At 46.5% G+C, this 26,798-nt stretch overlaps 1 protein-coding gene across 1 annotated transcript in view; it reads right to left on the bottom strand.

The window, feature by feature from the left end:
* Positions 1-10,583: 10,583 nt before the first annotated feature.
* Positions 10,584-26,798, bottom strand: part of PAX5 (paired box 5) — an 81,113-nt gene continuing 64,898 nt past the window's right edge. The window contains exons 5-6 of the mRNA XM_066339294.1: positions 18,310-18,396; positions 10,584-11,052 (exon numbers count right to left, since the gene is read on the bottom strand). Of these exons, the coding sequence (XP_066195391.1) occupies positions 10,976-11,052; positions 18,310-18,396 (164 nt within the window). The 3' untranslated portion in view covers positions 10,584-10,975. The remainder of the gene's footprint in view (positions 11,053-18,309; positions 18,397-26,798) is intronic.

Raw genomic sequence — 26,798 nt, forward strand, 5'->3', positions numbered from 1 at the left:
GCAAAATCTGTTACAGTACAGAGACATTCCTTTGCTTAATCAAGGGTCTGCATTTCCTATTCATTAAAAGTATAAATGACAATTCCTGGGCATCTGAAACAATGGCCATTTGTAGGAAGGTTTGAGCTAAAACCATATTTGCATCCTTGAAGGGCATTCTCACTGAAGGAAGCAGTATGGGGCCTAACACCTGGAGAGACAGGAAGATTCCATGCCTCTCACCGCAATTTTGTCAGGTCTAATCCCACTGTTCTGCTACCAGCAGGCTGCCATGGCATTTCACATCCAGACGTGGAAGGGCTTAATGAGGAACGGGCACTGCCTGCCTGCTGCAGGACAGACGACTCATTCCTCTTTTAACCTAGCAAGGCTGAAAGACAGCAGAAGTACAAAAAGTATAAAAAACAGAGCAAGAAATGGCAGTCCCTGCTGTTGCAAACACCAGACAGCCACAACACAGCTCCTGGTTTTCTCCTGTACAGTCCCTTTGCTGCTAGGCCACAAATCTCCACTGAAAGCTGACCAGGCACTAGCACAGGCTCTGCAAGGAAAGATCAGTTTGGTTCATCCACTGACATCCTCAAGAAGTGCTGAGAGATGCCCTAAGAGACTCTTAGAACCATAGAAAGTTGGAGCTGGAAGGGACCTTGAAAGCTCATCTGGTTTCACGCCCTGCCATGGGAAGGGACATGTCCCAGTAGACCAGATCCAAACTCCAAGCCTTGTCCAAACTGGCCTTGAACACTTCCTGGAATGGCACAACCACAGCTGCTCTGGGCAGCCTGAAGGTCTGATAGCTTTCCTCCCTCCCCAGAAGTCATCACCACCTGTTACCTACAAGATGCTGAGTCTCCCAGGAGTCAGAGGGCAGTGCAAGGGATTCCTGCTCCATCTGGTGATACTGGGTTCCTCAGGGCACCAGTGCCTTTACAGTGCCCAGGGTGGCTGTGAGGAGCCAATTTCATTTTGATTTGCCTTAACAATGGTTGTAAGATGCATATGGGAGAGGGGTTGAACAAGTGCCACATCCAGGAGGCAGCTGGGACAAGACGGAGGAAAGCTTTGTCCCTGGGGGGACATTGCTTAGTTCACGTCTCACATGGGACAGGCAGTCAGCAGGAGAACACGAAAGACACTGTATCCCAGAGACATTCTCCAACCAGATGGCAAAAGTTCGCTACCAGTGGACTGCACTGGGACATTGGGCTGGGCTAACAGTCTTCTGCCAGCAGGCAGGTTTTGGCAGGGGCCAGGGGCATAAAAAGTAAAAGTAACTGTTTGAGAAGGTACCAGGCTGTGGAGACTTGGGGTGGTTTTGTTTGTTTGTTTGGGTTGGTTGTGGGGCTTTTTGTTTTGCTTTTGTTGGTGTGGGTTTTTTTGTGGTGGTTTGTTGGGGTTTTTTTTTGCCTTTTTTGGGGGGGGTGGGGGTGGCTTTTAAAATCTTCCTTTATGAGTGGAGAGGTTTTTTGAGAGTTGTGGTTTGGGAGCTTGCTTGAGACTTGCTTTTTGGCTTTGGGCTTTTTGAGTGTAGGTCTTTTGGGTCTTGTGCCTTTTGCTTTGGCTCCAGCTTGCTTGCTGGCTTGCTACTCCTTTGCCTTGGCCGTAGCCCGTGTTTTGTCCCTGTTGCCCTGGCCCTAGCCTACCTTTTGACTCTCCTGCCCTCACTGGCTCTTGCTCGCTTTGACGTCCGTCCTGCCTCCCTGTGTCCCTGACCACCGTCCTGTCTGCTGTATCTCTGCATCCCTGCCTGAGCCCCCTGCGTCCAACTCCACCCACCCCCGAGGCAGCCCGCCGCAGCAATCCTGCCGCGATCCTGTTCCGGGCTCTGGACCTCCTGCCCGAGCGCTCCTCACCTCGTGTCCGGTCACCCGCTGCCGCGGGAGCCGTCCACAGGCAGACAGCGTGCACAGCCCCCGCTCCGGGGACAGCGACGGCACTGCCCGACCTCCAGTGATAACGCTGCCTCTGCCTATCCCCTCTCCCCAACTCCTTTCCCATTTTCCTTCCTTCTTTTCTGTCTTTTCTACTCCTCTTTGGCTTGGGCAACCCCTTTGTCTTTTTGGGGTTTTTTTCACGATATTAAATGGTTCTCAGATTTGCCTCGTTTGGCTTAATTTTATTCCTGACCATCCATTTTTAAAAGAATTCCTTGCACTTTCCCACAGTGAAATATGACAGTGGCAAACACCAGCTCGCAGCAAAGAGGTGAACAGTGGCACTGGGAGGCTGTTGCTTCAGTCCACATAGGGTGGGGGATGTGAAGGGCTATTCCAAAAGCTGTGCATCCCAAAGAGCTGTAAGGTGCACATGGTGCAAGGAGAATACATCAGGACATCAGGAGAGGAGCAACAGGGGTGGAGCAAAATGCATCAAGTCCAGCCTGGCTGGACAAGAGCTGCTGGATGAACTTGGCAATTACAGAAGATTGCTTTTTGAATACTTGTTCTTAAGTGCACTCCATTATACTGCAGGCTTAAGTATAAGAATACCTGCTCCACTCTGAAATACAACTGCATGGAAGCATCTCTGCTTTATGCTGCCAGCACAGAGTGCAAGCTTCTTCCCAAAGTGGAGCCTGCTGGTCATTAGGTAAATACTGGATGTAGGCTGCTGGTTGACTTAATTCTGCCTCTCTCTGCCCTTTGTCTGTGAGCCAAATGACTGTGATTTTATTTATCTACAATTATTTACTGAATTATGAAAATTTCAGTGAGTTCTGCTTCTCAGGTTTAAAACTGAAACGTGTGGTACTGGGACACAGACTCATTGTCCTGAGGTTCCTGGAGAACTCTAACTGTCAAAATCAATGTCAATATTTTTTTTAAGGAGTGAATTGCTGTGGAGAATTTAACATGGCCAGCAGCTCAGTGTTCAGGTAGACTTTTGTTTAATCCTGCCACAACAGGTTGGGAGAGAAAGAAGGAAGAGTGGTAGTGAGAAAACTGAAGGATTGAGAAAAAAAGCATGTTACCCAAAGGATGAAGGAAAATAAAAACAAAGGTATCCACTCATGACCTCCCACAAATAGAATGATAGTGATAGCCAGTCCCTAAGCAACACCTGCTTTGGAAAAACTCCTCCCCAGTTTCTGCTGATGAGTATGGTATTGTATTGTACACATATCACTTTGGTCAGTTTGTGTCAGCCTTCCAGTTTCCCCCCTACAAGCTTTTTTCCTACCCAAGGCTCCTCTCTGACCCTTGATACTATGCTAGTTTGCTCAGTGAGAGACAATTTTTGGTGTCACCAGCCCTGTTTCAGCCACAAATCTGGAGCATGGCACCATACTGGCTGCTATGAAGGTAATTAACTCCATCCCAGCTAAATGGGGTACACACATCATCAGTAAATCATTAGGAATTCAGAAAGCTTGAGGGCGAAAGTTCTGGACCCCTTTATTATCATTCCTTTTTTGTCAATTACATGGGTTTGTTGGGACTTTGAGCAACATGGTCTAGTGGAACGTGTCCCTGCAGGAGGATGGAACAAGATGGTCTTAAAAGTGTCTTTCAATTCTGTGAATCTATTAATTAAAATTTGCAATCTCAATTGCTAGAATGGTGTTAAAACTCGCACAGGGAGTAATACAACAGCTCAGGTCAAGCACAAGCTGATGTCAAACAATTTGGGCATTTCCTTATCATTGTTTCATAAGCCCCATGCTTGGGCAAACTGTGGCAGAATTTGCCAGTGCACGCAAGACACCTGTGATGATGATCCAAGAATATTTCTCACACCTCAAGGCAACACAAAAGATTTGGCTGTGGCTGTACAGACCATACAGCAGTCCCAAGGGTATGCATGCCCTTAGAGGAGGACAGATGTGCTGCCACGAGATAGGCAGAGAGAAATGTGAGCTTGAAAAACATCAGAAGGAGCACAAAGAAACCCTCAAGTATGCCTATGCATCCAAAGGTAGGTACCTTTATATGTAAGTCATTGAGAATAGATGATTCATCAGTCATTAGCTATAGCTTCTTTTAAAAAGAGTGTTATATGGCAGTAGTGGTTAGCAAGGTTTTTCCCGTTACTAATATATATATACATGTCTATTCAGGCATTTCATGACACAGCCAGGATGGACTCTAGGGCAGGGACAAGGAGAGTTCTCCCACCCTCGAGGGCCCACAGTAACCCTGTTTCTGCTGGTGGCCAGCAGTTACATGGGCAGAAGCTGAGGCTCTTCCCATCTTACACTGGACAAGAGATTTTGGCTTGGAACAAAAAGGCTGCTGGGGTAAAATCTCCATGCCTAGGAGTCCCTTTCCCTCAGCAGCCAGAGGACACCCTCTCCCACAGAAGCACAGTACAGCAGAGCAGGGAAGGCCTCAGCCAAACTACTGTGGTCTTCAGACAGGAGAGATGCCTTCAGGTTCTTCTGCACAGGACCTCACTCCAGTCCCCACCAAACCATTCCATCTTGCATCCGTGGTTGTCTTGGAGGGTGCCTCTGCTTCATGGGGAGAACAACCTCCCAACAGGAACAAGGACACTTGAGGACCTGACACTCTTCACCAACACTGGCCTCATCATTTTGGGGTGGCTCTGCCCCAGCATGGAGAAGCTTTTTGGGTCCAACCACATTGCAACGGGGGAGAGTGTTGAGTGGCACTAGGCTGCAATGCCTGACCGTGTCTGACGGATGCTTTTTCATGAGGGCCTCCCCTTCAAATGCAGCTACCTAGTAATATTTTTTTTCTTAGAAAGGCAGGACACAAGGTGAGTATGAGAGTGAAAGCAGGCATTTTGAACTTAAAAAAATTACTTTTATTTTAGGAACCAATAAAATTATGGTAAATATTTACAAATAATTATCTCACATAAAGGTTACATAAAACCAAATGTCCACAAGTAACAGTCACTCTCATGAAAAGACACACAGATATTGAACTACGCCAATCTTATTGCATGTTTCTTCAACTAATCTAAAAATAAAAAGTGTTGCAGTCAACCATTTAACTTAGAATAAAATCACAAATTCCAGTATTGACAGGAAAAAGAATTTAAAAAAACCAACCAAACAAAAAACCAAAAAACCAAAAACCCAAAAAACCAAAACCCTTCAAACAGCCCCTCCTTTTTGACCCATGCCTTAGCACCCCTGGTACCCAGCCCACCTCCCTTTTTGCTACCCAAAACAAAACCCAAAACAAAATCCCCCAAAAAATGTTCGACGTCTTTGGCAAATTGGCACTGCTGTAATTACATTCAAATATTATAACACACAAAAGCAACACACAGCACTAAGGAAAAAACACCAAGATTTCAAGTTTGTTCTTTTCCTACTAGAAAAAAAGAATACAAAACATACACATTTTAAGAAGCATTTTTTCATCTGTTTTGCAACAGATGTTATCCCCTACTTTCAAAGGCAATTCAACAGTTATTTTTAGGATTTTTTGTAAGTTATTTTTTGTTTGTATGTACTTTTCAAGGTGAGGAGGCTTTTCTATTTCTCCCTCTCTTTCTTTTTCCTCTCTTTTTAAAGAAGTAAGGTTCAATGCAGGCATTGCAGACTTTGGTGGATACAATAAATATGTATTTCTTTGATGCCAGAAGTCCCTAATACAGTAGTTTGTCTGTAAGGAAAAAAAAGTTTGTTCCTTTTTTTATTCTTGGAAAGGAATTCCATTTGCAATGAAATGAGTTTCTGTAATTTCGGAATGTACAAAGGCCACTACACAAAGTGAAAAACCAGGACAAGATTTTTTCCCACAGGAGGCTGGGCAAAGGGAAAGGCAGGTCTAAATGCCCACTGGCCATTTTCCCCGCCTCATTTAGACAAGGCAGAGCCAGAGACCTTGGACACAGAGGTCTGGCTGGGTGGTATCTGGGGCTGATGCAGGACTAGGACCCACCTCTCCACAACCCCTGCAAGCTTCTGAGATACTCAAGTGTGCCTACACATACAAGTGTGTAGACAGCAATCCCTACATGCATGCCAGTCCACTCGGCAATGCTGCAGCTGTGTCCATCTCAGTCCTTTCAGTCTGGCTCCCATGCTGGAGCTCCTGCATCCTGTGAGCCTTTCACAGGACTGGTGAGTGAGGCCACTGCTGGAGCTGACACCTATGCCAGCTGTGATGCCAAGGTGAGCAATCCGGGCACCATTTTGACATGCTTTTCACTTAGTGTTTGCATGTCAAGTCTCATTAGCTCAACCAGAAAAAGAACAGTAACTGTTTTTGATCCTTTCAGATCCTTTTGTTTGTCATACTGCGGTAACACGTACCTGTGACAAGAGCAGGTCTGAGGAGCTACAGGGCTTCCTAGCTGGCATCCCCAGCCTTGTGTTGCTACTGAGCACTCTGCCTCCAGAGTGGAGCAGCAGTTGGCTGCAGCTCAGAATGTGTGCCCAGTGCCTCTGTCAGTGCAGGCTGCCTGACTGGCCCTGCCTAACAGCACCCACATATGACCATCACCTGGTTAGCCTTCAGGGCATGTTAGCCAAGAGCTGTTTGTCCTCTAACACTTCATCAATGCATCCAGAAGAAAAACCAAGTTTTTCCAGAGTTTGCTGGGACAGAGTCATGGGGTGGGTCAGCCTAGTGCTGTGCTACCTTTTGGGTCTCATGCTTCCCAGTGTCACATGGATGCAGAGAAGAGCATGGAACTGGGAGGGACACTTGGTTAGAGCCACGTTGCAGCCAGTGACAGCTACGCAACTTGACTCTGCTACAGGCCATAGCCCTTGAAGCTATAGGTACCCGCATCTGGAAATAAGCAAGACCGTAACATGGCTTCCTCTCTCCTCCATACTGAAGAATGTGTAAAATACCTAAATTAAAGAGAAAGAAAACCAGAAATATAACCTCATTATCTAAGACCAGCATGGCAAAGCATTTATCAATATCCGGTAACTGCTAAGACCTGTTACAGTGAGGTCATCACACCTCCCTCACCCACCATGCCACTCTCTCCCACTGCGCTGCCCTCACACTACAGCACCACGAGGACTTGGTCACAGGGCATCAAGGAGGGGCTACAGATTGTGAGCTCCATGTACCCTGGTGCTGTTTCTTTCCTCACCATCTCTTTCACAAGTGCCTCAAGCACCAGTGCTGTCCTAACACCTGCCAGTCCAATCAGAGAACTTCTCAGACATCTTGGAATGAACAGTCTCTCTCTGGCCCCATGATGCCAGAGCCCCAAGTGTTTTTCTAATTCAACAGTGATCAAACAAAACTTTTGATCTGTTAATCCAGTCCTGAGACATCCAGAACTCTGGAATCAGTAGAGCTGCCTAACAATAAAAACTGAACCTTCAGACACAGATGATAAACAAACTCAATGTCCACAACATTTTTTGTCTTCTTTATGGTCACAGTCTGACAGCATTTAACTGAAGGTTTCCTCTGCAAGTCAGTTCATGCAATCCTGGCTCCAGCCTCCACTGATTTAGTCTTACAGCAGCATTGTCCCTCTCCACCTCTCAGATTTAATTTCTTAGCCTGTGTCAGCAATACATTTGATAAAATTATTGCTGCAGTGTCAAGTACTGGAAAACCCTCCATCTAACAAGTGTATTACAGAGTTCAGTGCTGAAACTGCCTGAAGGCACTTTGTGGGGTTGATTTCCACAAGGGTTTAGTAATGATTCACTGCTTTGCAGGGCATCCCACCTGAGTAAAGGATTAGCAGAGCATCCCAAACCCCAGCTCTGGACTGGCTCTCTCCCCTCTTTGCAGCCCCTAAGGGTCATTTGCTTTTCATCTCCACCTCACCCAGTAGTCCCTTCCCTATGAAACAGTGAGGCCACAGAGGACAGATGGAGGCAGACAATCCTCCATCATCCCCAGATCACCATCTTCTACCAATAGTGCCTTTCAAAGATGCTCCCCAATGAGGAGGATTCCCACAATGAAGACTATGGACAGAAAGTCTTCCTGAGAAAAGCAGTTTGTAAATCTCAGGTAAAATATTCCTAAAACCAGAAAGTACTGTCAAGAAGTGCCTTTTCCAGCAGCATGGCATGAATACTCCATGGTCTAACTTGTACTGGCTATTTGTGACAGAAAGATGTCCCAGCAGATGTGAGTGAGGCATGGCTGCCATGTTTTGGGAGATGGGTCAGGCACAAGTCCCTGCTTCACATGTGTAAAGGTAGGAGTTTTGGGTCCCCTCAGGAGCTTTCTGTGCATCCACAGAGTCCCTGGGATGGAGCCCACCACCAGACTGGCAGGCCAAGGGCTGCCCTCACTGGAAGCCTTGAGTTCAGTCAGGCCTGAGCACTTTGGGTCACTTCAGCCAGTGGCATCCACAAATCCATCTTTTGGAGGAAACACCCCTGTCATGTATTTTGTAAGTCCCCAGCCCAACTAGATGCATTTCTGGCATAAGTATGATAACATGCTGATCTCATGTTTGGTCTTCTCAACACTATCTGAATTAATGTATGTCACACAATCCTTGCTGCTGAGGAAACAAGTAAAAGTGATGTGATTGCAGGAGACTAGGCAAGAGTGGGTGAAGAACCCACATGCCAATGAGCTGCAGTTCCCTCACTGGGCACACAGACTTGTTTTAGCAAGCCTGATGGTGTCCCCAGAGCTGGTGTAATTCAACACACCTCTGCTCCAGATACATCACCAGCACCCACAGTCAAAACCTTGTTTCTCATCTTTACAGCAAATATACTGGACAGACACATCCCTTCCTGGGCTCACAGAGAAGGTGCATACGCTCAGAGTGGAGACAATGCACACCCCTTGGCCAGGCTCTTGCATGTGGTCCCAGAGACAGAAATGCCCTTTCCAGTATTGTCCAAGGAGTGCAAGCAATCAGGGTGTGCAGATAGGATTGAACCCAAAGCAGGGCTTCAGGAGGTTTCTTGTGTAAATTTTCCATACTGTTATTTGTCTTTTGTTAAAAACAGGTGTGTATCAGTAATAAATTGCTGAAAGATTAGAAGTGGCACTCATCTCACTGATAAGCTTGTCACAAAACTTATTTCTGGATTAGTTTAAAAGACTGACTAAAATCCCTGATGGGGTCTGTGAACATCACACTGAAATGTCACTGAGCTGGTGGGACCTGGATGTCTCCATAGCTGCTGAGGTTTGGAACACATCTGCCCTGGAAACTTGGAAGTGATGGCTGCATTTCCATACCATGAGAAGATGCCACTGGAGTGGGAGAGGGAATTTCTCAGCAGATCAGTTGCCACTACAGATACCAGATATGCAGCACAAGTGATGAGGTGGGAAGGGAGGAGAGAGGATAGTGTTAACTCAGGTGCTGCCAGAGAAATGTTTGTACAGCTGGAACCTGGTGAATACCTGCTAGAATGTTTCTCCACAGGAGTGCATCTCAAGTTTGACACCAACAACCTTTCTTCTGCAGGCAAGCACCATCAGGATCCCTCAGCAGAGCCCAGGCAGCTCTGGGTGGAGGAGGATGGTTGGGTCAGGAGTAAGGAGACTACAGCTAGATCTTCATCTCAACAGGATCAGGAAGCTTCTCCACTGCCCTCAGGAGGGAAAGGATGGGGTCATGCCCGTCATCCTTATGTGGCTGAGGTTGTCTGTGCCTTGGTCTGGGGTAGTGGGAGGCTTCAAGGAGAGATCAGCAGTTGTCCTGGCTCCATGGAGAGGCAGTGATTGGTGTAGCTGCTTAGTGGTCACTTGTAGCTGCTCTGCTCTCTTAATTTAGCCCCCTAGAAGGTGTACACTGAAATGTGTGACTGTTAGTGCTTCCTATTCAAGTAGGAGGGAAGAAATTAGGAGTGGAATTAGCAGGGCAAAATTCCCCTCAGGCATGTCTGGGCTACAGTGCTGGAATCTGCAATGCCTTCACAGAAATGTACAGACACCCTGAAACAAGTACTTTCCCCTTGAGCTTGGCCTGGAAAGTGAGTGCGGCTGCCCTCATGCCTAGTAGACCCCCCGCTCAATACATGCACTGAACAGAAATCATAACCACAGTATTTCTCTGCCTTCCTCTCAGGGTTTTCATGACTGGGATTTAGCACACGATCTATAGAGATATATGTGAGGTGTCAACCGTTATTTAGGAATTCTTTCCTGGATGCTGCTTAACTTGAAACCAGTGAATTTGTTCCAGTGTTTAGTATGATGAAAAATGAACATAAATGAATATTAAGCAGTAAAGTATCACAAAATTGCCTATGTCTTTCAGTTGCCCATGTGTTTGATACCAGCGTATAGCATGATCACACACAACTGTCAAATAGTATGCTCTATATAGAAACAACATCAGCCCAAAATACAGCCACAATGAGTGTTGATCTGGTTCAAAGTTGCTTAAAGCTTACTGAGTTCTTTGAATCAGTGCACCAGTTTCAAAACACACTTTTGGATGTGTTTTGAGTTCATACTTGTACAATGTTGCTGTTTATGCTTAAGCTACTCTTACAGTAATACAAACAAGCAAATATTTACAGTGGTGTGCTTGCGTAAAATTGAGCAGACTGATTTTTTTCTTTGCCACACACACAAAAAAAAACCCAAACAAAACAAAACAAAACAAAACAAAAAAAAAAAAAAAGGGAAAAAAAAGAAAAAATAATTAAGGAAAAAAAGTTAAAAAGAAGAAGAAGAAGAAAAAAAGAAAATTGCCTTGAGTCTCACAGCCTGTTTCAGTGTGCAGCAAGAGGGAGCTGCCCCAAGGGGAGCTGCTCACATCTCTTCCTTATCCCCAGATACAGCCATGGCACCCGCAGGCGATTAAAGCAGTAGCCAGCCAGCTGCAAAGAACATGAAGCTACCACACATTTTTGACCACACAGAGCTTCAGGAGTACCACTTCCTCCTGTTTCTCTGTTTGATTCAGGACCTAACCATATTTAAGAATACAAGAATCAGTTCAACAAGCTTAAAGAGCAGAATTTCAATTATCATGTTCCTACTAGGTGCTTTCTCCTCTTTTGGAGTGGCTGGCATAGTGGCAGCAAGATGACTCGTCACAGTTGTCCCAGACGTGCATGCTGTCAGTGCCGATGCCCTGAGCTCCGGTGTCAGTGGCGGTCATAGGCAGCAGCAGCAGTTGGTGCGGCTGCTCCACGGGCTGTGGTGCTGTAGTAGTAGGGGGAGCCTGTGAGAGATGAGACCACTGTGAGGAAGACAAAGGTGGAAAGGTGCCAGCTTGCAGTGTTCTGACAATGGGTGTCAAAGAGCTCTCCAGGCAAAGCTTCAATAAAGGCTGGGTACATAGAATGAAAATTGCATTCATACATTCCACATGAGAAGGAGGCTACCATTGCTTTGCATTGCTGCTTGCTGTTTGATACCTTCTTCCATTCCGTTACTCAAAACATCAACTTCATTTACTTCATCAAAAAAGTTATTTACTTTTTGGAACAGAAAGTCAAGATATTCCAACCCCAATACACTACCATATTCTTTAATTCCTCCCCCAGCTTTTAAAAGGAGGAGGTTAAACCCCAAACCATGCGAAGTATTTCAATGAAAGCACTTGTTTACCAGGAAAAGGCCTGAAAAATATTGGTGAAAATTCTCTGTCCTGCAGGGTCAAGCACTGGTAGATAGGATGATTACCCAAGGATCACCAGGGACCTGGACTATCTGTTTGAATGAGGAAGAGGTTTTTGACTGGTATGCAGAGGGATACCAATCTGTCCAGCCAGCACTAGTTTTAAGAAACCTTCCAAGGGCACCTGCAATGAAACCAACTCCAATCCATCCTAAGAAGGGAGTTTTCTCTCTTCAAGATGCAACCAGTTTGGTCTGAAAGACACTGGTTTCACTGCATGGGATGTAAGGCACATCACAGTGTGGAAGAACCCCCCTGGAAGGACTCATACTCAGCGGCCGCCAGGGAGGTTTGGATGAGCAACAATGAGCCAATGCAATTACAGGTCTGGAGTACGGCTTTAGGGTTTGTTTTCATGTTTCCCTGTCTGAGACCTGCCTTCCATCCTAAGCTCCCTGCCTTCAACACATGGGACAGAAGTCTATCAGACATTGTCAAGGGTCTTCACAGCTCTGGATGTGACTTGCCACAGAGACAGTGACTTCTGCTGGTTCACTGACACAGAGGAGCTGGCCCCATCAGTAAAAGGTGATGCCACCAGAGCTCAGTGGGGACTGTGGACCCCTTAGGAAGGCATCAGTGGCAGTGAAGCCAGAGGTGCAATTTTTTGATTGTTCACTTCCCATCCCAGACATCCGTGAACACTGATCCTGCGGGTCCAATGGTTGCCCAGCCCTTGGGCATAGCCTGAGTGTGGCAGTGCCCCAATTGTTCCACCACCATGGTCCTGCACACCCTCTGCAGCTGGAAGGAGAACCCAGCTGGCATGCTGGTGCTGATGGTAACATGCTCTACACTGAGCCAAAACCGTTTTCCTCTGGGAGGCAGGAGAACCTCCTGCCGTCTCCTGTTACTGTACAGTCTCCAGATAAATGTTTTGCTATTCACTCCAAAATGACCGGAGTGATAACTTGAGGGAAAAGCCCAAGCACAGAGTAAGAATCACACAGCCAGACTCTTAAGAGGAAGCTCAGGGAAACCAAACTCGCTGTTAACCATTGGCAAAATGCAGGGCTACCTAACTTCTGTGGGTCCAACAGGATCAATCTGACAGGCAAGCCCAGCTGTTCCTTCTCGGCTGCATTTGTCCAGAGTGCCACATTAGGAGATCAGCTCAGGCTTCATCACCAGCATCCAGCTTTTCATTTCCAAGGCAGCACAAAGCTGATGCATCCAAAACACAGCACAGGCAGCATTTGCTCTCACCCAGTATGTACAATACACTGCTCAGCACAGCTGGTCAGAGAAGAAAACTTCATCATGATCAGTGTCCTACCACAGCATGTGGTACTCTGCTTCTGCAACCCTGAGGGGTTGGAAACAGAGGACTTCGGCTACTAGAATGTGTCTTCTGCACAGTGCTGTGCAAAACAGGAGCTAGTACACAGCTTGTGGGTCTGTGTTGTCCTCAGTTGTATCCTTAGTGACCCAGACATCGAAAATCAGATAAACCCACTGCAAAGGGCTGGGTTTAAACAAAATAAAGCAATCTTCAGGAGTGTGGTCCTAGCTAACTGGAAAGATAGTTTTACTGTACACAAAAATAATTCAAAAGAGTCCATGAAATCACTGGCCAGGTTAAATACTTGCAAAGAGGTCTGTATACAAATTCCTAGGCAGGAGCCAATCTGACCTAGGTTTATTTACTTAAAGTTAAAAAACGTTAAGCCATAAGTAATGGTGTTAAAGCAGATCCCTTCAGCAGGTCATCATTCCATTTATGTTTGAACAAATGTAGTCTTGTGTTATCTGCTGAGGGCACCACAACTGGCTGTCCTGGGCTGGACAGATAATCTTCCAAGTAATGACATCAGGTCAAGGAGCTCCAGCCTCAGGAACTGTATTTCCTGAAGAATACTGGGAAGCTTCAGAAGGACAGTGAAAACCATTCTCATGGGTAGCCTAAAATTAAATGCTATATACTTAGTATCCCAGCCAAACTTAAGGTATTGGAAGCACAGAAACCCTCCTGGTGAAATTTGCCATTCTTGAATAAGCAAAGGCGTAAGTTAACAGCTCATCAGACTTTGAAATGTGCTTGCCATGCCTAGCTGGGGTTTTGCGGATATTCTTTGGGGGCTGCCCTCTTGGGGATACCCAGCTTGCTGGCCCATGTCCCCTCATGGCCAATCCAGCTGCACAGATGTCCTTGGGGATAATGCCAGGCAGTATGTGGAGGTAAAACTGCTCACAGGCCACTGAAGAGCCAGGTAGAACTGCTGTTCTCACTCATCACACCACCTGCATCACAGGAGGCCAATGTGATGCAGGCAATGGTGGTGGTCAGCAGAGATCCCAGTTCTCAGAGGCATCTGCACTAGCACTAGCCATAGCAACTCAGCTCAGGCAGAGGGGTGAAAAAAACACAGGAGAGATCCAGCAGCGCCAAACAATTTCACCCTGACTCAGGAGCACTGTGTGAGTCTCACCACAGCTGGATGCAGTGCTTTCTGAGGTTTTGGGATAAATGGGTTCTTTCAGGGGTCAGAGCCTTTTTTTCCCACTCTCTCTTCCTCCACTGCTGTTCTGACTCAATGCAGCTACAAAAAGCCCAATATTTTTCCCATGCATTCCAAAGGCCTCACATTTCTCTCAAGTTAGATTTTGCCAGTTTGCCTTTCAGCTGTGCAATCAAAGAAGCTTGTATTTAAAGTGAAAAATGAAACCACTCACTCTTCCTGTCACCATGCCCCCATCCAGAACAGACTAGTCCATCCTTCTGTCATTTTTCCTTTCTAATTCATACTATCATCAATTTATTTCTTGACACAGTCATTTCTAGTGCCTACTTGTTCTCTAATCTTTCCACAGAATCCCACAGAGGAATTGAATCTAATCCTAATTGAGAGGCTTCAAGCCCTGCCCTGCATGATGCCTTGCCAGCACTGGCAGACGTGGCACTGAAATGGTGCAGCCAAACCCTAACAACCAGCGTACAGGGACCTCATCTGTGTGTGAGCAGGGACACTGCATCAAACTGAACCTACAGTGAGCAGGACTGAGCCAAATGCTACAAGCCACCACAAAACTGAATTGTTTTTCTTCATTATACAGTGTTGCTTTTATCTGCCCTTAGCATGCACATGTTGAACTGATCCTGTGCTGGTGTGCACCAGTATGTGCCAACAAGTAATGGCCTGAGCCCTAGACACGCATGTTTGCCTCCCATGCGCTCATGCAGGTGCTTCCATGTGCATCCCTCCACTGCACTGCTTGCAGGTCATTTGCAGGACAACGTGGGAGAAAAAAATAAAGGAAAAAGATGTTCCTTCCCTCAACTCTTTTGTCTGGCTTTGAGATGGAGACACCTACTTTAGCCACACAATTGCCCAGAGTTTATGTCCTCTTGCCAGCACATTCCTCCAGGAACTTGGGGTCAGTCCTCTTGCTGTGGTCATGGAGGGACTAAGTCATCCCCCACAGCAAACTCAGTCATGTCCCTGACACTAAGAGAGGTATGGGTGCCACCAGAGCTGATGCAGGATGCAAGAGCATGAAGATACTGCAAAGCTGCAGCAGATAACTGACTTCTGCCCCTGCTTCTGTTGACCATTCTGGAGAGCCATGGCTTGATCATCTGCTCTTCCCCAGGAGCCATGGGGCACAGCATTTGGGACTGCCTCAGAGAGAGGGGAGCACAGTCCCCCATCTGCACTGTTTCACAACAGCTGGGGCAGAAGAGGCTTGGTGCCTGGTGCAGAGAAGTGAGAAGCACCAAAGTAAGGGCAGCACAGACAGTAGGGTAATGGTGAATAGCTGGTGCTCCGCTGGGGCCAGACAACCAATTTCCAGTGTCTGCATGAGTATGGTTGTGCCTTCCCCTGAAGATGCCGCCTCACACCCCTCCCTGCTGCTCCACACATACAGGACAAAGACTGGGGACTAAAACCGAAAGCTTTCTCATCTCTCTCTCTTTACTCTCCCCCAAATATAATTTTTCAATCCAGGTATCCTTTCCTCCACTTGCAAATCATTGCATTTCTCCTTTTAGCTCCTCTTTCACAGGTCTCAGACTTGTGTGATTGCTGTGGTGCAATTCTTCCTTGCCAGCACAGGGAATTAATTGAATGTAGGTGCTGCTAAGTGCTTACAGTATTACACTTTCATCTCAGTGAAAGGAGCAGGACTTTGTAAAACAAACTGTGTCAGGCAATGTACCAGTCCTGATTAATTTTGTCAAGGTTTCTGCTCTGAGGCCGATACTGCCAGAGCTTGCTCTCAGGAGAGAATTACTAAATGCACTCACGTATACTCCTGAGAGGAGTGGAAGCATCCTGGATATAGTTCAAATTAACCTATTCTCCACTGCATGTGCCCAGACTCATCACACAGCACCTTCTGGGTGTGCGAGGAGACTTGGGGTGGGTTTTAAAGGCCCTGCCACAGACTCCTACTTGCCCTAAATTACCAGTGGGATTAGCAGGCACTAGGGAGAAGGGATTGCAGGTTCAGGCTTCCAGTGACAAAGGCAGAGCTGTGGATAAGAGGGATGTCTGCAAGGTACAAGAGAAATCAGACCCACAGACTGTGGCTGATTGCAGACACATTCTTGATCAGATCATACCACTGTAGTTGGACCTATCCGTGGTCAGACAAAGCAATTCTGTCTTCAGGAAACTCCAGTCCTCCCCACTTCTGTGACCAGACTGAACTGAAATGGTAAGTTCGTCTTTAGGGCTTGCTGCGGAATGAAAACTCACATGGGTTTTTGGTTTTTTGTGGGGTTTTTTTTGTTGGTTTTTTGGGGGGGGGGGGGCGGGGGGGGATGTTTGTTTGTTTGTTTTGGTATTTTGGGAGGAGATTTGGGGGTTTTTGGTTGGTTGGGTTTTTTAATGCTGAAACAGCTTATATTGAAGATGACAAAAATAAGGAAGCCAAGATTATATATTTTACATTTTCCAACAGAAAAAAAGAATCAGCATTGACATTATAGCATGAAACACTTCAATCTCAAGGAAGCTGCAGTTTCTGGGAAAATATTATAGCCTCTGATTCTTTTTGCCTTTGCCTCATTTACAAACATGTTCACAGCATGCTGCTGAGTAAATACTGCAGAAGAAATCCCCTCCAGCCTGAGAACAGGCTTTGCTGTGAGGAGCACGCTATCCCCATAACTGCACATACATTGAAGATGAGTCTTTGGGGGGAATTTGCCCCCCAAATGCATGATACAAAAAGGAAATGAGAAAAAGAGGATGAATGCAGAAAAAAGGGAACGACATAGGTAAAAGGTCCTGGCAGCAAACATTTGTCTTTGGTACAGGCCCATCATCTGGTGTAGGCCCATTACCTCAAATAAAGAGCTGAGCAGGCCATGGATACAACCTGCTGCTGACAGAATGGGAGCTCCATGGCCCACACTTGTGGGGCTGCTCAAGAATGGCTTTGGGATAGCTCCAGACAGTGTGCACCCTTCTCATGGGGGTGGATATCCACAGGTAGGAACACAGCAAACAGCCCAGGAGTCTCTCAAAAAGCCCTTTCTTCATGCAAAAGGGCAGGATGAGAGCTGGGTTGTCATTTTTAGTATCATGCCAATTTTTTTAACACTTTGGAAGGAAAATTTAAGAAGTTACACAAAAAGTGGCTTCCCAGGCCTAACCATGATGCAGAGCATTGCTGAAGCAGCTTTCCTGATTCAAAAGGAGTTGCAAAGTGAGAAATAAAGAAAGCATGGTGTGCGCTCTTGCCTCTGGCAAATACATCTTCCCCATGCTGCTCAACCAAAATTCTGCCAGCACCACTGGCTGTGGCCATGGAAACAGTAGGTTTGAGCATGGGGACTCCCCTGGCTTTGTGCAGCTATGCCCATCCATATTAGCTGAAGATCTGTCTGTTGATTTATGATGGAAGCGCTAACAAACCCTTAAATGTGGCACAGCAAATAACAGCATTATACCAGCACCATGGCATGAGAGGCAGAGGCTGTCTATTGCTCCCGAAGGATTTGTTTAAGGACAAGAACCATGATGAATACAGCTTGGGTGGTTCAATTACATGGGGACTCAATTACTTAAAACAAAGAAAGTGGATGAAAAAAGTACGACAAAAATTCAAAATTATTTCGCTGCTGGAGGTCACATATAACAGCCCTGTCATCCATAAATCTGGAAATCTCTAAGGCATGCTACTCCTGTGTTGAGAGATGACAATTAATTGGTATTTTACTTACCTCATCCATGCAAATTATGCAGGGAAAAATTCTAATTACTGCATGCTACATGTATATAAGGTCAAAGTGGGCCAGCTTTTGACGGGGTATAAAATGGATTATGTTTATCCTTCACATGAGGGCCATGATCCTGCAGGAGTTACAGGGCTTCTGTCTCCCATTGCTCATAGGGATCATGGTGGCATCAGTGAGGCTGTACCAGTGGTCCCTTGCTGAGGAGAGATGGAGTGGGCATATATACAACTGGGAAGCAAACACAACACTAGATCAGGGAGAAATGCAAAGCTGATGCACAAGCAAGCAGCAATGGCACAGAAAGGCTGTAAGCAAACTGGCACCAAAGTTTTGTCTGAACAAGGTCCCTTCCCCTCAATAAAATGGTGACTTTGCTTTCCAGCAATACCCTATGTGTCTGGAAGGATTTTTATCAGAAGCAGGAAGACAAGACGTTTAGGCCAGGTCTTTTTGTTGGGAAAGTGAACCAAGAGCAATCATGCTCTCCAGTGGACCTGCAGTCCCATTGTGGGTCTAAGCATGAGTGAGGACACATTCTGCCTACCCCAGAAGGACTGGATGAACACTGCACACCTTGCACTGATCTCTCACACAGGGACACAAACACTTACCCAGGAGTCCAGGGTTGGGAAACCTCCAGGAGTCGTTGTATGTTGAATATTGTGGGTGGCTGTATGGGCTCCCAGAAAACTCGCTCCCTAAGTTAAAGAGACAAAGACAGAATAAAAGGTCATTTGATTTGAGATGACAGTTACCATTCTGGGGTAAAGGGGCTCTCCACTGTGTGCTCTGCTCCACTGAGAGCCACAATAAAAGCACTGGTGGACACTCTGCTTTGAGGAAGGGGAATGTGAGTGGGTAAATTATTAAGTAAATGGGTGCAGACATCTTTTATGTGTCTTTTTTGTGCTGCAGGGATGGAGAACCCTCTGGGACACACTGATGGGGTTGGCCTTTGCCTCTCCAGCCCTACAGGACTGGTAAGAAGCATAATACAAGGACAGGGCTGTCCAGATACAGTCTCTGCTGCAGGAAGACATGAATCAGCCAATTTCTAGATATCGGATACATCGAGAACATGGTCACGGTCCCAGGTATTTCTCAAACACTGAAACCCAAGGAGAGGGATGTTTGCATCAGTTTCAGATGGGATTGAACCCTCCAGACAAAGGCACAAAAAAGGCTTGAAAAATTATGGCTATTTATCTGATCATCAACTCCCGTTCTTCCCATCTGCTTGTTCTCTTCACATGTCACCTGCTTCGTACTTCAGCTCCAAGCTCTTCAGAACAGAGCCTTACACCATAGGGCTTTGACCTGGCCCCTCCACCACAGAAATACCAACACTGCTGCTGTTTTATTAGGAAATGTTCCTTGATTTACAGATTTCCTCATCTCTCTCTTTTTTTCCTCCTTCCTTTCACCCTCTTCCACACGTAAATATATAAAAGCACAGCACAGCACATCACAGCAGGAGAAAGGGTATGTTTACTAAGACAAGACTTGAGGGATGACAGGCCACAGCAGATGCTTGCCATGACCTTTGCCTGCTTTGGTCCTTGGCACTGGAATAGCCACAACCCCATACCCAGGAGCTGCCATAACCCCAGCTAGGCAGTGGACCCCTGACACTGTGTCATGAGCACCTCAGGCTCAGCACCCCTGTCCCACACAATCCACAGACCCAACCTGGAGACCTCCAGACCCAATCTGGGTCCCCTGTCCAGTGAGTGACCATGGTTTAGGCCATTTGACGGCACACTGGCCCCAGGGAAGAGGGGATGATGTCACCAAAACACAGGGTAAGTCCAGGATGGCTTGATCTCCACATGATTCTGCTCCAGTGAAAACAAGCTGCCTCTCCACCTGCATTGCAAGATGAACAGACAGTGTGCTGACAGTAGGACCAGCCCATCACTAGTCTGCTACAGGAAGTGTCTGTTAGCATATCTTCCTTGTTTCTTTTCTGCAGCCCTTCGGACCCATGAGACCACGCCTACCAGGATCAACCTACTCTCTCCCCAACACAGCTTCCACAGAGAGAAGGTACGAAGTCTGCAGCATCAAGTGCTTCCAAACTCAGCACATCCTGCTGTGCCAAGAACAACTCTTCACAAGCTCAGAGTAGGTTTTCCTTATTGCCTCTAAGGAATGCCATTAATTCACCCTGAGCCAGGAAAAATTGAGCTGTTTCAAACTTTTCTTCCCAGGGAAGGTATAGGCTGGGAAGGTACACAGTATCTACACAATACACAGTACCTACAATTCTTCTCTGCTTCTATCTATGTGGATGACAGATGACTTCAATGCCTGAAGGTTACCTCTGTCAGAGTGCTCATTCTAAAAGAATAAGGCACAGCAAAGCTGACAATGCCCAAAGAGATACTAGGAGCCACTCGACATACTGTAGCCACTGGCAAGAGCATCCCCATTGTCTTCTACCAGTCAGGGATCCATCTGTCTCCTGCAGGACACAGCAGCTTCTCTCTGGTCTTTTCTGCCTCTGTATCACCACAACTGAGGCTATTGTCTCACCCAGAGTCCTTCCTGATTCTTTCCTGCTTCCACAGCCCCTGGTCTTCCAGCTCGTCTCTGGCCCAGACCTGTGTTTCTGGTGTTTGCTCAAACCTGCAAAGCACACAGGCAGCAGTCTGTTTGGGAACTTCACTTGTAAGAGTCACGATGTTTCCCAGTCCTGAAATCGTGGTGATATTCTCCTGCCTGTCTGTGGCACACAGAAATCCTTTCATTTTGTGTGTGCCTCTTCTACAAGAAGGCTATCAGACACCACCTTCCCCAGGGGTTGCATTTCTTCCTCTCCCCAGGGAAGTGAGATTTTCAAAGGTTTAGCCCTGGTTTAGTTGCACAAAACAGCTGTGTTGCCTGACTGACATGACACACAAAAGCAGATGGGACTGAGTCTTGCTGCTACATCCTCTCTGAGCGCCGTGTAGTGCATGGACACAGGGACAGAGTGGACAGGGCAGCAGGACAGACCTAGATCCCTGCTGTGGGCTGTTTGCATGGAGTCACAGAAGAGCTTGTTCTGTCCTTTGTGCACCAGGAGCACCCCAGCCTTGAAATAAAACTCATGGTGTGCTGCTGCATGCCTGCAAGAACTTCATCCCAAGGGGGAGCATTCTTCCCTTGGATGACACAATACCTCATTTTCCGCTGTCCCAGCACTCTCCTTCTCTTCCTCGATCTCTTCCTCCCTCCTTCCATTCCTCTCTCCCTCCCCTCTCCTAGTCTCCTGGAGCTGCACAGACCCAGTCCATTCCATGCTGACACTGTGCACACCATGGAGTGGGCAGCAGCACTTTCCAAACGTTTATCACTGCTGCAGCAGGGCTGTGGGTGGGAATGGGCTGACATTTCATTGTTTCATCCTCTCCTGTCTTGCCCTCCTCCCCCACCATCCCCACTGCCCTCCTCCCCACACTCACACACAGACACACATCGTGGACCCTCTCTGGGGGATGCTCCAGTGCCTGTCAGGCTGAGGCTTCCAATTCTCTGTTTTTTATGCCTCAGTGGTCAGGGTGTCAAGCTCCTGCAGTACAGACCAGCCAGAAGCTCGAGGAGTCACTGAGCACCATCAGCTCAGTGACAGTATTGCTTGCTTCTTAACATACTCTGCATATCCATCAGCCTTGCCGGGGGAGGGAGGGGGGAGGGGGGGGTGGAAAGAGAGAGAGAGGGAAGGAGGGCCAGTAGGAAAATCAGAGGAAAGAAACATGAAAGAAGGGAGGGGAAAAGGAGAAGTGGGGGAGAAAATCTCAAGCCCTGTTATTACCACTACAGGACTTGGGCAGACAAATGGTACAGCCAAAAGTGAAACTAAGCTAGATGAATGAACACTGCATGACTGCCTCACAAATTTCACCAGATATTCCAAGGTCCATCAACTACACTTCTTGACAGCACTTCTTAGCAGACAGCCCTCGCCCCATTCAAAAACAAACACCACGGATCAGCCATCCAAAGATGCACACACGCACAGCATGTCGTGCACACTGACTGCCGCAGCATGAGGAAAGGGTGGGAATCAGACACATCCCTCCTTCATGTGAAATAGTAAGCTTTCTCCTCAGTAGTTCTCATCTCGCTGAAACACAAAGACACAAAACAAAGGACTCCTGCCAGAGTTAGTTCACCTCTTTGCCACAAACCTGACTCTTCACTCCACATAAGGTTGTAGCCCAAAAGGGGTCAGACCCTTCCATCAACCCCCTAGAAGCAGAGGTAAGGAGGGGAAAGAACAAAGACTGATTCCCAATAACACTGCTGCTACAAGCCAGTGGCAAGCCCTGGGAGATGCATTCCACCTGAGACAGTGGGACAGAGATAGACAGTCTGATGTTGGTGGACGGATCTTCTGAGGCTGCAAAACAGTACTGTCCACTCTGCAGTATTTTTTCTCTGGAGACTGTCAACTTGTGTTTACCAATGTTCTTGGTTTTTAGGTAAGCTTCCTGAAAATTTTTTCTGATTTGTAGAGAAGCTGAAAAGTGTGAGTGTAAAAATCTCAAGAAAGAAGAGACGAATGAAAAAATATCACCATGTTTTTCACACCACTGTGGCTTTAGAGAACTGCTGCTGGAGGGAATGGGAAGGATGCAGGCACATCCATGTACCAGTACGGGGCAGGAGGATAATAGAAAACTTCCTGCCCTGCAGAAAGGCAGAAGGATGTCAAAGCATGGCTAGCTCTTACAGAGGCCATATTCAGCCAAGGTGTAGAAACTTGCCAGGATGGAAAAAGCCTGACCACTGTCATTGCACTACACCATTCAACAGAGTGGCTGCAGCCCTATGAAGCACAGCAGTCATGAGTCTTGGGACTGTGTGACAACACCAGCAGAAAACAACAGATTAGTCGAACATTATTGTCCAGCTGCTGGTACTTTTGGACTGAAATGCAGAATCTGAGCAAATAATCTGCAAGGGAGTTTCATATGCTGCTTCTAAGTATAACACTGAAGCCTCAAAAGACCTCATGAATGAGAAGCTCCAGAGCTAGTACAGCTCAACAAGAATGCCTGAGGTTAAGATTTTTCCTTTTTTTTTTTTTTTCTTTCTCTCAGGCAATTTTCTCCCTTTTGTTGCCTCGGAGATGATAACTACGATACTTAAGAGACAAAAGATGTGGCTGGGAGGAGGAGGACAGGGAAGTGTGCAGTTTGCTACTATCTCTTAGCTGGGGGGCTTTCTCTTGGGAAGTGCACAGATACTGCAAGATTTAGGCTTTGGGAGGAGGGTCTGGGCCTTAGCTCGCTCGCTCACTGGGAGGATCAGAGGGGGGACGGTTGTGGTCTTGGTGCTGGACTACTGCTGTGGAGAGAATTGGCCATCACCACAGAGTTCTGTCCTTCACTGCTTCTCCTTGCCTTTGGTAAGCCTTTGCTTGTAGGAGCGACTGTTGAACTGGGACATTTTCAACACTGGAAACGACCCTCACTATCTGCAGGTGCCGCAGGGGAAAATCTGGGACTCCAGAGGGAGCGTCTTTCGGCTGCTTGTGGGAGTCCGGCTGCCACTGCCCAGCCCCATTGTTTTCTGCTTCAGGCTTCTTGCTACACTTTACCCAACAGCCTGTGTCTGCCCAGACCCCCACAGCTCCTGGTATGGCTTTGAAGATTTTGCTACCCCAGATGTGTTTTGCCAGCCTTTCCTGAAGGCTCTTTTTCTCACTCCCCCACCGGCCCGCCCGCCACCACCCACGAGCTCGCGCCACAGCGCCCCTGCAGGCACGGGGGAATCATCACACTGCCCTGCGCGGCCCAGAGCCAGCAGCGCCCCTGCTGGCTGAGCCCGGAACTGCAGCCAAGGGAAAAGGGCCTGTGGCCGAGAGAAGATTGTGGTTGGGTTTCTGGGTTTGCCTGTTTGTTGGTGCTGCTGTTGTTGTTTGTTTGCCTTGTTATACCTATCTATCTATCTATCTATCTATCTATCTATCTATCTATCTATCTATCATCTATCTATCTGTCTGTCTGTCTTTTAGTAAAGAACTGTTATTCCTTTTTTCTGTATCTTTTTGCCTGAGAGCCTGCCATTTCAAAGTTAAAATAATTTGCAGAGTAGGAGGTCATATTCTCAATTCCAAGGGAGGTTCCCACCTTCCTTGGCGGGCACCCGTCTTGAAAATCAAGACAAAGAGCCAGCTACATGCAGACATGTCCACAGGTTTGGACACTTTTTGATGAGTTTTCTCAGACACCAGGTTTTCGCACAAGCATTTGGGACACGGACAAGCCATCAGGAACATGGGAGTAGATGCCTGTAGCAGTTACTAGTAACACAACATGCAGGTGATGGATCTGCAGGTGATATAATACGCAGGTGGTGCTTCCTCTCTGCCACAGCCATGTGGCAGCTCCCAGCTATCACCCAACGAGGAGAGTCACCGTCACCTGGCAGCCGTGCCATCCCTCCTTCTAGAGTTGTTGCAGCTACTGGTTTCTCCACTAGTGTCCACTGCTAGGCCTTTTTGTTAACCAAGCTCTGCATTTAGGACAATGTGTTACTCAGCCCTTCCATTTGGCAAAACAAACCATGGTTAAAACAAACCATGAAAAATGGTATTCAATAAACACAACAGCTTAAGATACAAGAGCAGAAGATCAGAGGACAAAATGCAGAGTTAGGGCAGAGCAGCAACATCTTCAATGCTCCTTCTGGGGAGTTTAAGTAAGTTTGAAAACAATCTGCTGTATTTGTCCCTAGTTTCGTTTCCTGCAGACAAGCCCATCTCCCTGATAGTCCAAACTCCTGGTGCCTCTACCTTTCCCTTCTACTGAGGGATCTTACTGTAACTTTTTAAAATTAACATTCTCATGACTTTTATTTGTTTTCTATCGTTTTATTTTGAGGAAGTAATCACATGGATCATAAATTTCTTCAGTGAATTCCAATAACAATCATTACCCTGATAAGCAAAGACATGCTTGACTGCATGGGGAGCAGGCATAAGCACTGCACTGAGCCATGTGTTCACACCCACACATCACTGGCTGACTCTGTGAGGCAGCAGCTATCCAAACACAGCCTGGAAATCTGTTGTATCAGAGTTCTCCCTGCCACAGGGCCAGCCATTGCCTGAATGTGAGGATATAAATCAAAGCAGAAGCTTCTTGTCACCCTGGGCCAACACCACCCCAGAGACAGTTTCATGATCTAGCAGCTCAGGCAGCATCTCACATAATGTCAGAGCGACAAACAACTGTGGGGGACCCTAAGGGGCAGGAAAAAGGGTTTGGACTCTCACCAGAGACAAACAGCATGGTTTTACCTCAGTAAAATGAACTCTCCATACCAAGCGATTGGAGTGACTTAGTATGAGAGAGAATGAGGTTTGCAGTCCTGTCTGGGAAGTGTGCCTCTGAAGCTCACAGGACTGATTCCGTTAAAAGTTTTCCCCATGAAGAGGAGAGCTGGGACAAGTCTTTCAGTTGAAACTCCACATCACATGAAAAAAAATGTTTTACATTACTAACTTATTTTTGACAGTTTGTGACAATACAGACAAAACTCTTCTGTGAGAGTCATGGATTTGTGTAGGTCCTTTTTAAAAAAAAAAAAAATCTGTTATTTTCCAAACAAATTATTTCCTTTTAAATTCAGAGAAATACTAAATTTTCAAATCGAGTTCAGTGAGGCTAAAAGAAAGAAAACTTAGCCAAAAATCTCAATGGTAAACTAACCATAGCAAACAGCAGGAACAGATATATACATTGCTCTAATGTAAAAATATCAGCTGCATTTAACCTGGGGGAGTAGCAATCCAGGGCAAGCCACCAGCTAACCACCAGTCATCTGCCAGGTATTCTCTTGGTCCCTCACCTGCTCTTTGTGCAGAAGTCCCACAGGAGGAAGGAAATGGATCACTCTGCTTTCAGCTCTGCAGACCAAGTACACTTGGTTGCTAACTTGCCTCCTCTAGCCCAAGCAGTCTATATGCTACAGAAGTGCCAAAAAATGGGGGAAATTACCAAACTATAGCCCTACTGTAACAAAGCAGGTATTTCAGAAAGAGCTTCCCCCAGGGAAGAAGCTGAACAGGAAAATACACTGTATTTAGCAAAAGCCTTCTATGATCCACCCCATTTGTCTCAATGAAGACACTCAGGGTCATAACCAGCTAACATGCAGGACAAGCCAGTGGGATTCATAGATTAATCTTTAAAGGGCAGGCTTGGAGGATTTTCTCAAGATTGTGTTACCAGAAACTATGCCAGGATTAATGACACATCTAATGTGTGTCAATGGATGCTGCAGCCATATCCCCCTGGAAGGAAGGATCTGGCAGCCTGGGGGCCAATACAGCCCTTTCAGATGCCACACTTGTGCCCACTCCTGCAAGCAATGCATACACCACCCAAAGAGATGTATCTTCACTCTGAGCAGAGTGATGCATGAGCTCATATGGTACTTGCGCTAGCATGAGTTGTAGTGGGAAAAACATTTAATAAAAAGAAATGTTTTCCAAGAGGGCTGAAAAATGCAGCTTTGGAAAACCTCTTCACTAAGTAGTTTAAAAACAAGGAAGCTGCTTTTCAACACATACGAGGTCCTCTGCATCAAAATGGGGAGCTGCTCTACTCATTGAGCCTGCACTTACCTGGCATTGTATCCAGCAATCTATTTATTGCCATAGGAAATAAGTGAAAAAAAAAGATTAATAAAGGAAAAATGGAAATGCCTTCTGTACAATTAACATCCCATCCCCAGGCTTTTTTATTCTGATGATGAAATTTGAAAATAATAGATTTTAAAAGAACAGCCCTCAGAAATGTTTTTCAAGTAAAACTTTTTTTACCCAGAACAAAACCTTCACTTGTTGATCTTAAATGAAAGCAAACCCTGACAAACAGTAAGTCTTTAGAGCAGCAAGCCTTTTACCTATGTTCTTTCAACACAATATAACAAAACTACATCAAACTTTTCATCCACCTTTGGCCAAGACGGTGTCTGGAGCAGTGATGTGATGCAATGGGCAGGCAAACCCTGAGACACTGGCATTCACAGGTTCCTAGGTAGTGTCACTAATCTGTATTAATAATTAGACAGCATTCTGCCTGTAGGAAGAACTGCCAGAAAA

This window comes from Sylvia atricapilla, chromosome Z (genome assembly GCF_009819655.1).
Source record: "Sylvia atricapilla isolate bSylAtr1 chromosome Z, bSylAtr1.pri, whole genome shotgun sequence".
Classification (NCBI taxonomy): domain Eukaryota; kingdom Metazoa; phylum Chordata; class Aves; order Passeriformes; family Sylviidae; genus Sylvia; species Sylvia atricapilla.